The 14,412-nt window shown below is 47.7% G+C and overlaps 3 protein-coding genes across 3 annotated transcripts; 1 reads left to right on the forward strand and 2 right to left on the reverse strand.

Moving 5' to 3' along the window:
* Positions 1-1,824: 1,824 nt before the first annotated feature.
* On the reverse strand, positions 1,825-5,677 carry B0J16DRAFT_391093 (SNF2 family N-terminal domain-containing protein; the record flags this gene model as incomplete). Its single annotated transcript, XM_046131918.1, has 2 exons — positions 1,825-2,734; positions 2,942-5,677. The coding sequence occupies 2 exons, from the start codon at positions 5,675-5,677 to the stop codon at positions 2,144-2,146; spliced, it is 3,327 nt and encodes a 1,108-aa protein (XP_045988952.1). The 3' UTR covers positions 1,825-2,143.
* Positions 5,678-8,170: 2,493 nt separating this feature from the next.
* Positions 8,171-10,827, forward strand: B0J16DRAFT_17203 (uncharacterized protein). Its single transcript, XM_046122430.1, has 6 exons — positions 8,171-9,339; positions 9,409-9,520; positions 9,594-9,922; positions 9,986-10,319; positions 10,368-10,532; positions 10,585-10,827. Exons 1-6 carry the CDS (start codon positions 8,620-8,622, stop codon positions 10,710-10,712), a joined length of 1,788 nt encoding a protein of 595 aa, XP_045988953.1. The 5' UTR covers positions 8,171-8,619; the 3' UTR covers positions 10,713-10,827.
* Positions 10,828-10,943: 116 nt separating this feature from the next.
* On the reverse strand, positions 10,944-13,024 carry B0J16DRAFT_17190 (Ppx/GppA phosphatase family-domain-containing protein). The gene is made up of 3 exons (XM_046122428.1): positions 12,743-13,024; positions 11,227-12,690; positions 10,944-11,169 (listed from the first exon to the last, which is right to left on the reverse strand). The coding sequence occupies exons 1-3, from the start codon at positions 12,952-12,954 to the stop codon at positions 10,980-10,982; spliced, it is 1,866 nt and encodes a 621-aa protein (XP_045988954.1). The 5' UTR covers positions 12,955-13,024; the 3' UTR covers positions 10,944-10,979.
* Positions 13,025-14,412: the final 1,388 nt, after the last annotated feature.

Below are 14,412 nucleotides of genomic sequence, written 5' to 3' on the forward strand. Positions count from 1 at the left end.
CAAAAAACGCCAACAGTAAAACCAAGATTTGGATGGGACCAATGGAAGAAGGAGACCCATCAACCAACCCCTGCTATTGCGTCCTCCCAGCTAGCAGATATTCCCTGCTCGGTGGTGTTTTGGATTTTCTGCCCGGGCCTTGTAAGTAAAGAAAGTTAACTTCTCGGCTGCTTACTACTACACTAAGTTACGTCTACATACGGATACACTAGGTAAGGCTAACTAACAAATCTGGGGTTTAATAGAAACTGGAAAGTAAAAAGGGGAGGGAAGAAAAAGAAATTCTGACGTAGCTGATAAGGTTTAAGCGAATTTTTACTTTTATCTCAGATATTTTACTGCCAACTTGATGGCTTTCAAGACGGGCTGTTAGTTAACACGGGCACTGACGCAAAAAAGCTACAGGGCACTAGTACCTGGTTTCTTGCATCTTGCAGCAGTAGTACGTACTAACTCTGCTGTGCCGAGACTCTAGAGGTCCCCAGTAACTCCCCAGCCGCTGGCCCATAATCAAAAATAGCATAGACTCGAAAGGCCTCCCTCAGAGGCAACACATCCATGACATCCCTGTACTTGTCCTGTCATATACCGTCTGTATCACCCAATCTTTGCAATGACTACATCCTACTGTGACTCTCAAGATGGATACAACACAGCCCAACAATCTGCGGATCCTATGACTCTCAAGACATCACTTCATCCAGTCGCTTTTCAACGTGACTTGTTTAGTCCTAGGCCTAGGCTTAGGCAGTAACTCCCCTAAGCGACCGTTTGGTGGGGAGAGTTCTTAGCCGCAGTAGTAAATCGGTGGCTGGATGCCTCTCTGTTTGTAGTATGTACTATCAAGTACTCTACCTAGTCCAATACTTGACTCAAGTTGTAACTCATGCTACTTCCCCAGAAACAGACATGTTTAACCACCGATTTTGTGCATACACACACATGCTTTTTTCAGTCTATTGATTGCTGATCATCGACTTTGACATCCAGCTTGTGCAACAAGGACAAGGGTCCCCAGACTTTCAACTTCTCCGATCAGAGGCAGGGAACATCTACTGGTCTTCCCTCCGCTCCCCCTTGCCCAATGCCCAACCCGAACAGGGGAACCATCAGTAAAAAACAACAGGATCTTAGTTATTCACGCACAAAACAAAACGCATACGCAATCCAAGAGTGAGATATCCATCTTCGCTTACAGACTACGGGCATAAAACTCCCGAAATTTGATTATCCACAGATAATATTCATCCAATATCAGATTCTCGGCGCTTCATAAAGTTATGCATTTGCGCCTTTGGCTTTCATAACTCCTTGCCAAGCAGCTCAACGCCCATGATTCGTAGACTGCATCCTCTTTTACGGTTCACCGGACAGTAGTCCAGGATAGGATATGTACGATAACTAATACAGGAAGATACATACGTGCGCTGTCATTCCCTCTGTGGGGGACTGTCAAGAAAACGAAAAGAAAGAAGAAGGCCCGTCAGATCCGTTTTTCCCGTAGCAATTACGAGACTAGGGTATATCTGGATATGGATACAGTCATTGTGGCTGGGCCTGGCTATGGTCTCATTCTCTCACTATCCCCATTCTCGGATGTATCTTCTGACTTTGACTTGACCTCGTTACAACCTTGAATTCCCACCAACTGATTACATACATACATACCGCTTCTTTCGAAAACACAAGGCGAGTAGCAAGGATCCCATCCGTATCAACTGCTTCCAACATCGACGATGTCATGTTTCCATCACGTTGTTGTTTTTCTCGCGTACTTCAGCCTCGGGTTCGCTTAGAAACTAACAACCTGGGGACCCATCTTTGTTTCCAAGTTTGAGAGTTGAGACTGTCATATCCTCGGCTCAAGTAACAAGTGAATTCATTAGCTTCTAGGTACTCTATACATTCAGCAAAGGTTCGTGTACTGCATCTTTAGCCTCACGATCGCTTTCTTAATGACGCCAAACTCCAAATCGCCGCCATTCACATGCAATGCAATGCAGCGTTTCCAACTTCCGACTTGGTTCTGAAACTTAGTCTTCCACTCGCCACATCTTGGCGTATGGGATGATAGCAAGTGGCGGTGCGTGGCGCAGCTCTGCATCCATCCTACAGTAGCTTGCCTAGTGTAGGGTGATCGACTTCAATCTTCCTCTGAACCACCTGCAAATCGCACTCTCTTCGAAGGACGCGCGGCGACATCTCTTGGGTTGCTTGACGAGGCCTTGGCATCATTCTGATGTTCGCCAGTTGTAACTGTGTCGAATCCAATTGTCCGTTTGAGTCCATTCGTCTCACGAGATCTTAAAGCCATCCCTACACCGTTGGTAGTCTTTGTGGGGGAATCGTCCAATACCAACCCTTCGTCAGGGTGCATGGTGCGCCCGAATCCTCTCCTAAAGATATACTGGGGTGTGTTGAGCGATGCCATTTGATCTTCTTTGCCCCCAGCCACCGGCATGGTTTTGATTTGTGCGTTTTTAATCCAATTGTATATCGGTTCAACATCCAAGATAGACTGCACACGGTGGTGTTCCGCTTGCGTCATGTGCTTCTTTCGGTCTAAGATGACTTCTTCGATGCTGTTCTTGAGCACCAATGTCTCGACGAAGACCGCCCTTTGCTGACTGATGCGTCGTGCACGACCAATTGCCTGCGCCTCAACTTGTGGGTTAAGCACTGGACTTATGAAGAATATTCTTGATGCCTCTCTCATGTCTAGACCAAACGCTGCCTGTGAGATGTCCATCAATAAAACCCTATATTGTCAGCGCTGAGTTTAATGTGAGAAGAGAGATATTACCTGAACTTAGGGTTATGGTTGAAAGTGTTGACATATTGGGCTCTCCTCTTGATGGTCAAGCCCTTGGCGTAAATGAGGTGCTGTATTTGAAGCTATTCAACATTAGCGATACCAGCCATAATATGCTTGTTCACTCACAACTTCGAGCATTCCAGCTAGGTACCATGCAACATTGTCGTTCTCGTAGAAAATGAGTATTTTCTCATCATCTTGGTACTCGAGAATCCTATCAATTAAGTAGGAAAGTTTGACCGAGGCAGTGGACGTGATGTTCGCTTCTTCAAGCGGACCAAGAGCCCCATCAATAATGGCTTCGACTTCAGGCTTCACTTCTTTTGAGCCACGACTCCGTATGCTCGGGTGTTGATCGTCCCCCAGTTTCGTGTTCCCAGCCAATGTTTGTGTGTTGTTTCCTGGGTCGCCTAGTGCACGCATGCGCTCTCTCTCGTCGATTCCCTCTTGAACTAGTTGGCCATTCAGCAGCGAGTTGAACTCGTCAGGTTTTGACGCCGATTTATAAACTAGTTTCTGAAGAGCCACAAGCATGTTTGATGAGCTGCACATGCCGTCCTCTGTAATGCCGTCCTCTGTATCACCGTCCAGTGACCAGGATTTGCTGAAGTCATGCGGCAAGCCCTTGACAAATATTGGCAGCTCGTGGAACTGGTTACTGAGTGATTTAAGCTTGTTGTCTACCACAACATGGCCGAACTGTATCGCTTGCTCAAGAAGGTGGTTGTCTTCTTCGCTGATGGGAATCTTTTTTTCCTGGAGGAACCCTTCGGCGGTCTCAACAGCTTTAACGATGTCCTCCCGTGAGTAGAAAGGACCACCAAAAAAGCTTGCCTGTTTAAGATTTTGTACAATTTGGAGCAGTGCTTTCCGTTGCTTGGCATGGAAGAAGTAGTCCATGTCGGTTCGTTGCGATTGTACAGCGTTGAAGATGATCATCATCGAGAAAATGTTAAGGGACATTTGGTCTTGGTACGAGCCTTCCAAAACAACTAGTCTTTCGTTTACAGGAGGCAGAAGATCACCGACCTCTTCAAGACGGTGTCTGATAATAAGAGAGTTTAAGGTAGATCTCAAAATACTCCAACGGCCTCTTCCGGTCGATTTGTGCTTGGGAAGAAGCAGATATGTCATCCAGTCCGCTGTGGTGTCACCAGCTTCAAGACAAGTATTTGCCCAGGGGCGGGCTTTCAGATAGAGCGCTGCGATCGCGCCGATTTTCATCAAATCCTTCGTTTCCATTTGGAGATCAGAATTGTTTTCGTCCTTGCGAGTCTTCGTTGAGTTTGCTATTTCGTGTTGCATCGTATTTGTCTGTTTTGCCGACTTTTGGGCGTCCACTCCATATAGGCCATGGGAAGGAGTTCCTGTCACAATCCAGCGCGACGAGAAGTGCAAAGAATCCAAAACGAGTAGCATGTTACTCTTGCCACTTATCTTGGAATTACCAAGCTTGTGTCCCTCATCCACGATGCATCGTTTGAAATGGACCTGTGACAGAGGAGACTCATCGAGTCCTCCTTGTCTCTTCAATGCTTCCAGCCGGGACTGGGAGAATAGAATCATGTCATACTTCAACAAATCCGTGGGCGGTGGCAGCTGTGTATCTCTTTCCACTACCAGAACCTTTAGGTTCTCAGTGTGTTTGCGAATCTCCTGCCTCCACTGGGCTAGCAGGTTGGAAGGCACCACGACAACGCTTCCATTGCTGAGATAAACTCGTTTCTTGGGCATTTCCGTCGGCTCGGTGCAACGCCTTCCGGTTCGCCTTACATCTGGTGCAGGTATAAAGTAATATCCAGGGTTTCGCTCCAATGCTTCGATGCAGCGTGTGTATTCGTAGCCCGACTGCGCTTTGCAGATATCAAAGTAAGGCTTCCATGGAACCGAGTTTCTGGTAGCACAAGATGCAGCCATTTCCGCCAGAGGAGCTAAGCGCTTTCTCTTTGGGCTATCTCCAGCCCGAAAATGCTCAGGAGGTTGGGTCGGCAGGTCTTTCGTAGCAAGGATAAGTGCGAGGCAGATGATAGTCTTACCGGAGCCCATCTCTTCAGCGAGAATGCCACCACAAACCCCGTCATAATATCGAGGATCTTTTAGTATAGTACTGGCCACTGGATCATAGTACCAAAATCCGCCTTCTTGGTCTTGAAGCTGAAGTAAGCGAGGGTCGAGGACCTGTTCAGGTTGAACCTCTTTTTGCAGCATCAGAGCCGACGATCTCCGTTGATAAGGATATAGCTCCGACTTCAAGTCTGGAACTTCACCATCCAAAAGGTTGCTCATGGCTGATCTGATGTAGAGGTCCCCGATGTTGTCAATATTAGGAGCGGGTGACGGAATATTGTTGAAGAGCTGGAGGAGGGACATGCCTTCGTCCTGGCCACTGTTTGAGCTGGTGGATTCGTGCACAAGAGGCCTGTTAGAACATATGTTATCCGTTTTCCCCTGCCATGCTTCTTTTGAGTAATTTAGCTGCTTGAGGATCTTCTCTCTTGACTTCAGTAAGAAACGGTCTGATCGGTCAACGGTTCGGCGCAATGCATCATCTGGAAGAAAATAAACCCTGAAAGTACCTCGGTCGGAATTTTTTTCTTTGACATTGAATTCGAGTCTCATCCATGAACGTCGACATAGTAGAAAGTATGGGCTGAGCCATTTTATCTTGAACAATTTGGCTTCAAGGTCGTTGGGGAGGAAAGTGTCAGCATAATCGTCGACGTCCGAGTCGCTTGAGAAGGAACGAAATCTTCTCCAGCCCGAGAGATCTTCTGAATTCCAAATTCCAGATTCCGTACAAACTTCGTCCTTCTTGATACTCAAACATCCAACTGGAATTAGAGGCGTTGTTTTGAAGTCCATTTTAGCAGAGCAACGCCACTCTGATAATATCGAATGAGATGACGCTGTTCGAGCGTCTTAAAGCTTAAATGATACTTCCGATGAGAACCGTTTTGCATGGGCGTAAGGATGAGAGAGTGTAACAAGAGGGAGGTGGGTTGGATGCCTAGATACAGTTTTATTTTCACGCAGGTACTGTACTAATAGTTTGCTGACCCTCAGGGTATCAGAAGAATTGTCCCCGAGATCCTAAGAGACGAAATAACTTAGTCACTTTTTGGTGTCTTAGTTGGACTTAGGCTACTTTATTATTGTAGCCTAAGCCTTAGAAGACAATTCTTCTGTCACCCACCTGCTGACATGCCCCGAGACAGTGTCCAAGCACTGTAGGCCCTTGTCAGCATCGCAAAGGGCAGACAATGCCTAGAGGTAGGTACCTACCTACCTACCTAAAACGACCCGTATCCATAGTAGGTGATATACCTACCTAGGTATATTTTGGGTGTAATAAAATTTTGTTTACTTGATACCTAATGTATCTGCATGCTCATCATTTGATGATAGCACGCTTCCCTCACTTTATTGCTTTCTTGGACCGGAACAAATACGTCAGTCCTCCAAGATGCAACGACTCTACGGTGAGCAGCCATTACAAAAGCTTCAGAGAGTGACCTTTTCTTTTCTTGTCCTCTGTGACTCGACAATTTGTATGTTGGAAACCGACTTTTAGTAGCCTCCCAAAAACCGACTTGAGAATTTAGCTTGCTGGCCTCAACTACCTGCAAGGCCAATCATGACCCTTGAATGAAGGCCACGGAAAGGCTGCGCACCGTAAGCTAATGATTCTCGAAGAAATAAGACGATACTATGTCTTTCAAACTACCTGACGATCGATTTTGATGTGAGGGACGAGGATCCTATTGTCTTATACGACAGTGGTGACTTAGGCGAATAACCTGATGGGTCCCTTCCACTCCCAATCAACGATAGATTGCTGAGAATCCCGAATAGAACAACGCTGATTGCAGGATATCAACCCAGAGTTGGGAATATGGCTAACACAATGAAGGACTATGTCCGGTCTGGATTATTCAGCTTCTCGCTCAAGCAAAGTCGAGAACTGAGAAATGTCCCTTTGGTTTAGGTCGACGCTCGTATACATACCTAGACCCCAGTCGGCTTTTCGAATCCTTAAGGCATACGCCGCTTAAGTCCAAATAAGTACTAGCTATAAAGAAAACGTTCTGTAAGTAAACAGTTTCTGTCATCTGAGAGTTGTGGTGTAAGTTACTATAGGCAGAAGAGAAGCGACCTCTGAGCTTTGTATGGTAAGGAAGTGGGTAGCCTGCAAACTGACCCAAAAGAGCATTGGCCAATGGTACAAGAGCTGTCGGTTCCCAGCAATAAGAAGGATCAACTTGGCTGGGTCTGGTCACATGCTCCTGGGAACTCTCATGCATTGTCTTGGACATGGTGTCTCACTTTGGTAGGAGCACATGACTAACTGCTTTCTGATTCGTTGTCACTGGCTAAAGGAGGAAGGAACGGCGGGGACGTGCCTTCTATTTTCTAACATTTAGGCGAGCCGGAGCTCGCGTGGCGTTGAGGCTTAAATTTGACAGCTGCCGGAGCCGTTGTTCGGCCCCACCACGGGACAGGACGCCGGGTGCTTAAATTTAAGACCGGCGATGAGCTTGTGATACAAACGAAATTTAATCCTCGAGTGACATATCAAGTTTGGCATACTAAATCTAACCAGTTCATTGACTACTTAACTCTTGCATGTCTCTGTTGCCCAAGTTTGATGACTGTGAATAAATTAGCTGCAGAAATGTTCGGGACTCTGAATTTGTTTCAATTGACACTGGCTTGACTTGAACGCTGATATCGTTTGATCTTATTTCCCCCATCTCCTAGACATCGCAGCCATTGACCAGCGATGACGAACAGGTACTGTACGCCGAATATGGCTATTACATGAGACCCCCCTGTCTATATGACCGCACGTCCCACCTTGAATTCGAACGAACTAAGCACATCTAAGTTAGCAACACCAATAAATTAAGTGCTGACATTCGAAAAGGCAAACTTGGGATAAATCAAGTTTCTCTATCACGATAACTCCTGTGATAGTTATAATAAATGGAAGCTAGTAGTGCGAAAGAGTGTGTGCCTTTGCTCTTATCAACAACATAACCATATAACCGGAGTTTCTACTACAAGGCCACCCAGGTTTGCACGAGTGGCACACTACCAGACAACAAAGAAAACTACATATTTGAGTGACAAACAAAACTCGAATTGGCCGTTTTAGACATTTTGATTTGCGAATAAAACTAATTGGGGGCCTCAAACTTAGTATCTCGTACCTTTCCATCTGGACCTGCATAAACACCAAAGAACGCATCACCAACATTTTGATAGCTTCAACGAGGGATTGACGCGGCAATACTAACTTTTTCTAAACCCCCAACTTCATATCGATAAAGTTCCGCCTCTCTCTTCCCACAAACACATTGGTAGACGCTATACCCGTGATCTAGGCTTGTTAGCAACTCGTAGCGTTGACCCGGACTCAAACCAGACGTCGATTTTCGGTGAGTGCAGGGTTCTTCATTGGTCAATGGGAAGCAAAAAGAGTGGAATTTGACAAGATACAACCAATGAGAACCCCTGTTTTCACCGAGAATTGAAGAGGAGGATGGTGTAAGTGAGCAAGTCCACCATGAGCCTCCATTTGAGGCCGAATTATAACTCTCTGGTGCCAGGACGTGTCTCTGAATCGCTCGAATCTTGCACGCAAGCATCAGGCACATTGGAACTTTTCACCTTATCGTCTTCTGACAAGTATTTGCTGCGTGCTTCAATTCGCCCAGCGCAGAGATCAAGGTTCCACCAAGATACCTCCTCGTGACTTACACCGGATACAGTACATTACATTACATTACATTACAGTTCTCAAGATGGATAAAGGAGGTGCTCCTGCTGCTTTCCAGCCGAGGGGCTTGTCCCAGATAGGTCAAGAAAACCCGCGTGTTCCCACCTCCCCGGGCCCGGACGACGACGAGCTCCTCTTCCGGACCTTCTTTGACTGGGATAGCTACTGTAATTCCACTCAGACCCAGGACCACTTAGTCCCTTCTAGCTCCCCTCATACAAACTATCGGGAACTTCCCAAGCTCATGACTGAAATCCCATTCTATCTTCACAATCTTTCACTTGACGGAGTTGAGGACGGGTACATGAGGATGACCCCTGGCCTGAGCCCGGACGATGGAGGGATCACCACATCCGAGTCCATGGGTCAGACCCCACCAGCACTCGTTAGAGGTGGTAGTACCTCTCCCTCGTCTCCCTCTGGCTCTGTCTATCTCGACGGCGTAGAGGATGTCCGTCGACGTCCTCGACACAGTCTTCGAGAGGTTCAGGCCCAGGATGATAAATGGACCTACCCTCAGAACGAGTATGCCTCAAGAGAATATGGATACCCCCATCATATCCAGGTCCGCGAGTCGTCCTCTCGCCGCTCAAGCCACAGCAAGACGCACTCCCCTCCGTCAACCTCTGGTGTCAAGCGTCAGCGATCTGTGGAGAAGAGGTCCAGACACCTCTCAGACCCTGACCAGACAGCAGACGTCCGCAAGAGTGGAGCATGCGTGCCGTGCCGTCTCTCCAAGACTCGCGTAAGATAACCATCCAATGCCTATACAAGGCTGTCCTCCATCTGAAGCATCAACTGAGCCAATCCCCAGTGTCAAGACCGTGGCGTCTGTCCCTCTTGCCGTAAGGCGTTCCCAGACCACTCGCACCTGGTCTGTACCCGTAAGACCCCTGCGGATCACGTTGTGATTCGTCGCATAACCGGTACGTCGAACAACACCCCCTGGTTCCCCAATATCCCAAGTGAGACATGTACACTGAGACATATCGCTTTTAGATGTTTGGTCCATCGACCCTGCCGAGGAGAGGCGTGTTGTCGACAACGAGCCTCGCTTTCCCTATGCCAAGCCCAGAGACATCCTCATCTACTTCAACCGTGATGCAGAGTCTCCTTATCTCCGTGCATCTGTCCAAGCATATCATTCCCAGTACGGAGTGGACGAGAGCCCCAGAAATGCTGCTTTTGAGCGGGACAGATTCCCCAGCTATGCCGAGCTGCAGCGTTGGGTTGAGGCCCAAATCAAGCGCGAAGGCAGCACCACGTTCGAGCATGCAGTGCAAAACTTTTTGCGCTCATATCATGAGAAGGGTCATAGACTTCCAAAGGTAACACTTGCAACCCATCCTTGTTCGCCCTTGCAGTCTACAGTATGACTAACGTATGTGTAGCACAACCTCGTCTCCAAAGTTCACACTATGAACTGCTTCTTCAGGATCTGGAAAGCTCCGCGCTTCACCTGCTGTAGCTCGTCCAACAAAGTCTCTCAGGTGCCATTCACCGTCCAGGCCGAACTGAGACGCATTGCATGGAACGCAGTTGTGTCCCTTGAGCTCGATATCCTCAAGCTACTTGAGGATATACAGCAGGACTCGCTTAAATCGCAAGAGAAGATGGCAGTCTGGGCAAGCTTGTGGCAGCTCATTCTCATGTACAGAGAATTGACCATTGCACATGATGGGTATTTCGCTGGAAACCCCGGTGCCCAGAACGATAAGAATATTTGTAAGGCACTCCAAAATGAAGTCCCAGCATTGTGCTAATAAACATCAGTTGATGGCTATCACAATCTCTACGAAGAGTTCTTTCCCTTCATCGCAACATTTTACCATGGTCATTTCAAGACTCCTAAGAGAATGGAGATTTCCCTGGACTGGCTCAAGGACACCAAGATCCGACAGTTCGCTCAGGATATGATGGATTCCAAGAGAGAGTTTTGTAAGTATACGTTACCCCATCTCCACCAGAAACACCGCTAACTTACTTTCAGATGAGAAGGTCCAGCGATCGTCGCACAAAGTTGATCAGCGACTTGGCGCGTTGGTAGTCAACCATGAGCTCAAGAAGATCTCAACCAAGAGACGCCCTAAAAGTAGCACCAAGAGCAAGGGCGCGTGATGTTATGAAGTCATCGCAACCATCATGTCCAGTCATTACAGGAGTGGTATCTGTACAACGAGAAACAAAAAAGGCAAACCAGGAAAAACACGGAGAAAAAGAGAAAACAAACAAACAAACAAAGAGGTTTTTACATAGTCTGTTCTTCTTTTATGATGATGATAACGAATACAACAACAACGTTCGCTGCAAATGAGCATAATCAAGTGGGATCAAGATAAAAACATGGATGTATTGGGTTGACTTTCATGCGGATGAGGAAGCGCATCATGGCAACAGGCTCACTTGGGCAGTTATCTTGAATCTCGGCTTCTTTCCACCATTCTTTTTGGCGGTTTTCTCCACTCTATCGGCGAGGTCTTCTAGATTGACACCCGCTGTGTTGGCGGAGGCGACTCCGATCGTTAATACAATTTTGTCTTTCTTGTCATCTGTTTTCTTAAGATGTGATTTTATGCTGTGTGACTGTTAGACAACACGATCTTTTGTGAAACAAACGCCGACAAGTACTCACCTGATGGCATTCTTGACTTCGTCTGCAGTTGTTGGAGCGATGGGTAGAACCATTGCTAGAATACCGGCTATGGCACCAATGTACGAAGCCCAGAAAGGGGCGTCGACATGCTGGCTCTCGAGAAGTGCAAACAAGCTTTGCTGAAGCTGTGAGTCCAGATGGTTCAGGTGGCCTCCCCATCGAGCCGAGGTTGAAAGCGCCAAAAGAGCTCTTCCAGTGTGTGAGAGGCCGGGAACTTCAGCATCTCGGGTGATTGCATGATGCAGTGCGAATGACGTGTTATTCTCCGCATCATGCCCCTGGCGAGTCCAGATATCTCGTGCAAAAAGGACATCCAAACCAGGAGCTAGAACATCCGGCACAGTAGAAAGGTCTACTTCTTGAGGGATTGCATCATTGAGCATCTTTACCACAGCGTCGAATACGGGCTTCTCGCCTGTGGCAACGTTGGCAAGAACGTTGAGGGGGTTAGACTCGCGCATCTCGACAGGAAGCTTCATCATAAGAGCACCTTGTCGGTTCGAGCCACCACAAAATGTGACGTTCCCGATATTCGGCACCGCGGCAAGTAGAGCCTCAATGACGGTAGCAATTGCAGGAAACTGTTGCCGGCGGCGCTTTGAGAGTCCGAATATGCGGCCATCATGCTCTTCATTGATGCGACGCATATGTTTCACTTTGGAGAAGAGGGTACCGGGAGCCGTATACCCGTTGGCGTATGGAATGGGATATGGACTCACTGGGTCCTGATGCATCAGCATACTGCCATAACCACGGAAGCCACCGCCACACATGAAAACGTTGACCCGAGAGTCCTTGCCGTGAGAGGCTCTCATGGCGTCGAGGGCAGGGAACTGAGAGCATAAATTGGCATATGCCTGCTGCATACCAACTTGGAGCTTTGAGATCTCGGAAGCCTGGACATCGGCTGGCTGCTCGTGCAGGACGCGGATCAATCTCGCAGCTCCAAACGGCAGGCTCACACCAGCTCGGGCAGCATCGATCTCATAGTTGGGCTTGCTAGTATCGACCCACGTCATCTGCACGCTGCCGCCTCCGAGATCCAGAAACAGAGCGCCACCTTCAACACCTACAAGCCCACTGCGGGAACCCATGACAGCGCCGAAGAGAGTTTCCACCGCGGGCTCAAGGATGCTCACTTTGAGACCATCAGTCACTGAAGCGATGGCATCGAGCATCTCAGCAGCATTGTCAGCGCGACGCATGGCCTCTGTCGCGAGGATGGTGATATGCCTTGCGGGAACTCCATGCCGCACAGCAAGCTGATGGAAGCGCTCCAATGTCTCGGAGACGGCAGCGATGGTTTCAGGCAGAAATACCAGACCTCTGGAGGTGGTCTTGAGGGCATCAAACAGTGAGATAGCAGCCCGAGTTGAGTAGATTGGGCGAAGAAGACGTGTAAATGGCGGCGCCAAAGAGGTGATTGAGAACCGAATGCCGTTGCTGAAAGATGATCAGATATTGCATTTCAGTCTTTGTATGAAGGTGGATATACCTTCCCATATCAACTATGGCATAAAGTTGGCTTTCGCCTTGAGGGTTCCATGGTGTAAGAGTCTGCGACAGGTTGTCGAGAGTGATAATGTCTGGTGCATTCGAAGTCATGGTCGGTCTCAACGGTGAGATAGTATGATGGTTTCTAATAAATATAGAAGGTGAAGCACGCCTAGAGTGTATAAAGAGCCTGCAGCGTATATACTGCAGCATGCGCGTGCTGTAATGTATGGTGTTCTGCTGCCGACCTGCTTCGATGGTGGTAGAGAGTGACTCCAATAAGGTGTGAGTTGAGTTAGGTAAGGTAGGCAGGAGCTTGGCTACCTATTCTATGGGGCTCATGACTGCGGGGTTTCGCTTCCGTTCCGTCCCGTCTCCACTCCCCGTGACGGCGCCGTGTCACCCGGAGCCGCTTTATTCTTGGTTCGGGACGGTATCATTTGAGTTTCGATAGAAGTAACTGTAACGGTTACAGACTGGCAGTCCAGATACTTCATCTGTTTGGTACTTTATTCGTTTTGACAATACATCTTAGCTCAATAGCCTATCATCTCTGTACCATTTGAGCCTGATTTATCTTGTAAATCTTAACTATGTGCCACAAATCAACGATACCTCAATAATAGGTGGTCACGGAGTGCTTTTGAGGAGTTCAGCAATATGATTTTGCATGAGGGGCAGTTCTTTTGGCCTCAAGAGTACGCAAGAGCGGTAATGGTCATTGATTTCTAAAACCTTCAAATCTTAAACGTGACAGACAAACCTCCGCATACTTCACTATCAAGTTTCTTCTCTGTACTTCGTGTCTACATGGCTATACACTATCCTTCTAAGCCCGTCGAGCTCGTGGTATACATACTCGAAAGCTCATACGAATGCACCGACCAGGTCTGGCAGACTGAACAGGGTGAGCAGCTCCACCTTCGTAGGTTGTTTATAGATGTGTCAACTGAGCATAAGATGTGATGGGTGAGATGGAGATTAGTAGTCTTCACAACCTGACAGTCGTCCAACAGAACCAAGCACTATTCTGTCTATGCTACCGTTAAGCTAGACCGGATCTTTCCCTGATTGACATGTCGATAGCGGACGTGCATCTTCATGCGATGCATGGCACACCCAATTGGGATATCTGAGGTGTCACGTCATATCTCATTATTGCTGTATCTAGGTCTTGTGGTTTGTCGGCAAACAGTTCTCTTGAGTGAGAGCGTTTCATGGTCTAACTTCAGTCTAAGTCGAATGACATCAGTATCAGTAGTCCTTGAAATACCGGCTCTCGGTGATCCAAGCTTGTCTTCCTGGTTAATGCTGTCATACAGTATGAAAGCACCGTCGCAGTAGGGTAGGTCGGTATCAAGTTTCGTTGAAGCGATGAAATCAGCACATAGTAAGCGAAAACACAGTGTTCCACCCACTTCCATTCTCGGCCGAGTCTCTAATACACTCCAACCTCTGATTCGATGAGTCTGTAGCTTGTCGTGTGAGCATGGAGCAGCCACCCACCCTAGACACACAAGGCGTCTTCCCATTCCATTATTCTGGATAAAATTCCCATGGTCTGGCAGACGACACGCATATCTGCAGAATATTTAGCCAAACAAATGCCAGTATACTTACATGATGCATGCTGATATACAGGAAAGACTGCCCGAAAAGCAGTACATCGAG

The sequence above is a fragment of the Fusarium flagelliforme genome (genome assembly GCF_020744385.1).
Source record: "Fusarium flagelliforme strain FIESC 12 MPI-CAGE-AA-0113 chromosome Unknown B0J16scaffold_1, whole genome shotgun sequence".
NCBI classification, from domain to species: Eukaryota; Fungi; Ascomycota; class Sordariomycetes; order Hypocreales; family Nectriaceae; genus Fusarium; species Fusarium flagelliforme.

Coding starts and splice junctions, on each gene's coding strand:
- B0J16DRAFT_17203 (XM_046122430.1), top strand. CDS start 8,620: ATGGATAAAGGAGGTGCTCCTGCTGCTTTCCAGCCGAGGGGCTTGTCC. Junction 9,340..9,408: donor GCCGTCTCTCCAAGACTCGC/GTAAGATAACCA, acceptor GCCAATCCCCAG/TGTCAAGACCGTGGCGTCTG. Junction 9,923..9,985: donor AGGGTCATAGACTTCCAAAG/GTAACACTTGCA, acceptor ACGTATGTGTAG/CACAACCTCGTCTCCAAAGT.
- B0J16DRAFT_17190 (XM_046122428.1), bottom strand. CDS start 12,954: ATGCTGCAGTATATACGCTGCAGGCTCTTTATACACTCTAGGCGTGCT. Junction 12,691..12,742: donor GCCATAGTTGATATGGGAAG/GTATATCCACCT, acceptor ATCATCTTTCAG/CAACGGCATTCGGTTCTCAA. Junction 11,170..11,226: donor GAAGTCAAGAATGCCATCAG/GTGAGTACTTGT, acceptor ACAGTCACACAG/CATAAAATCACATCTTAAGA.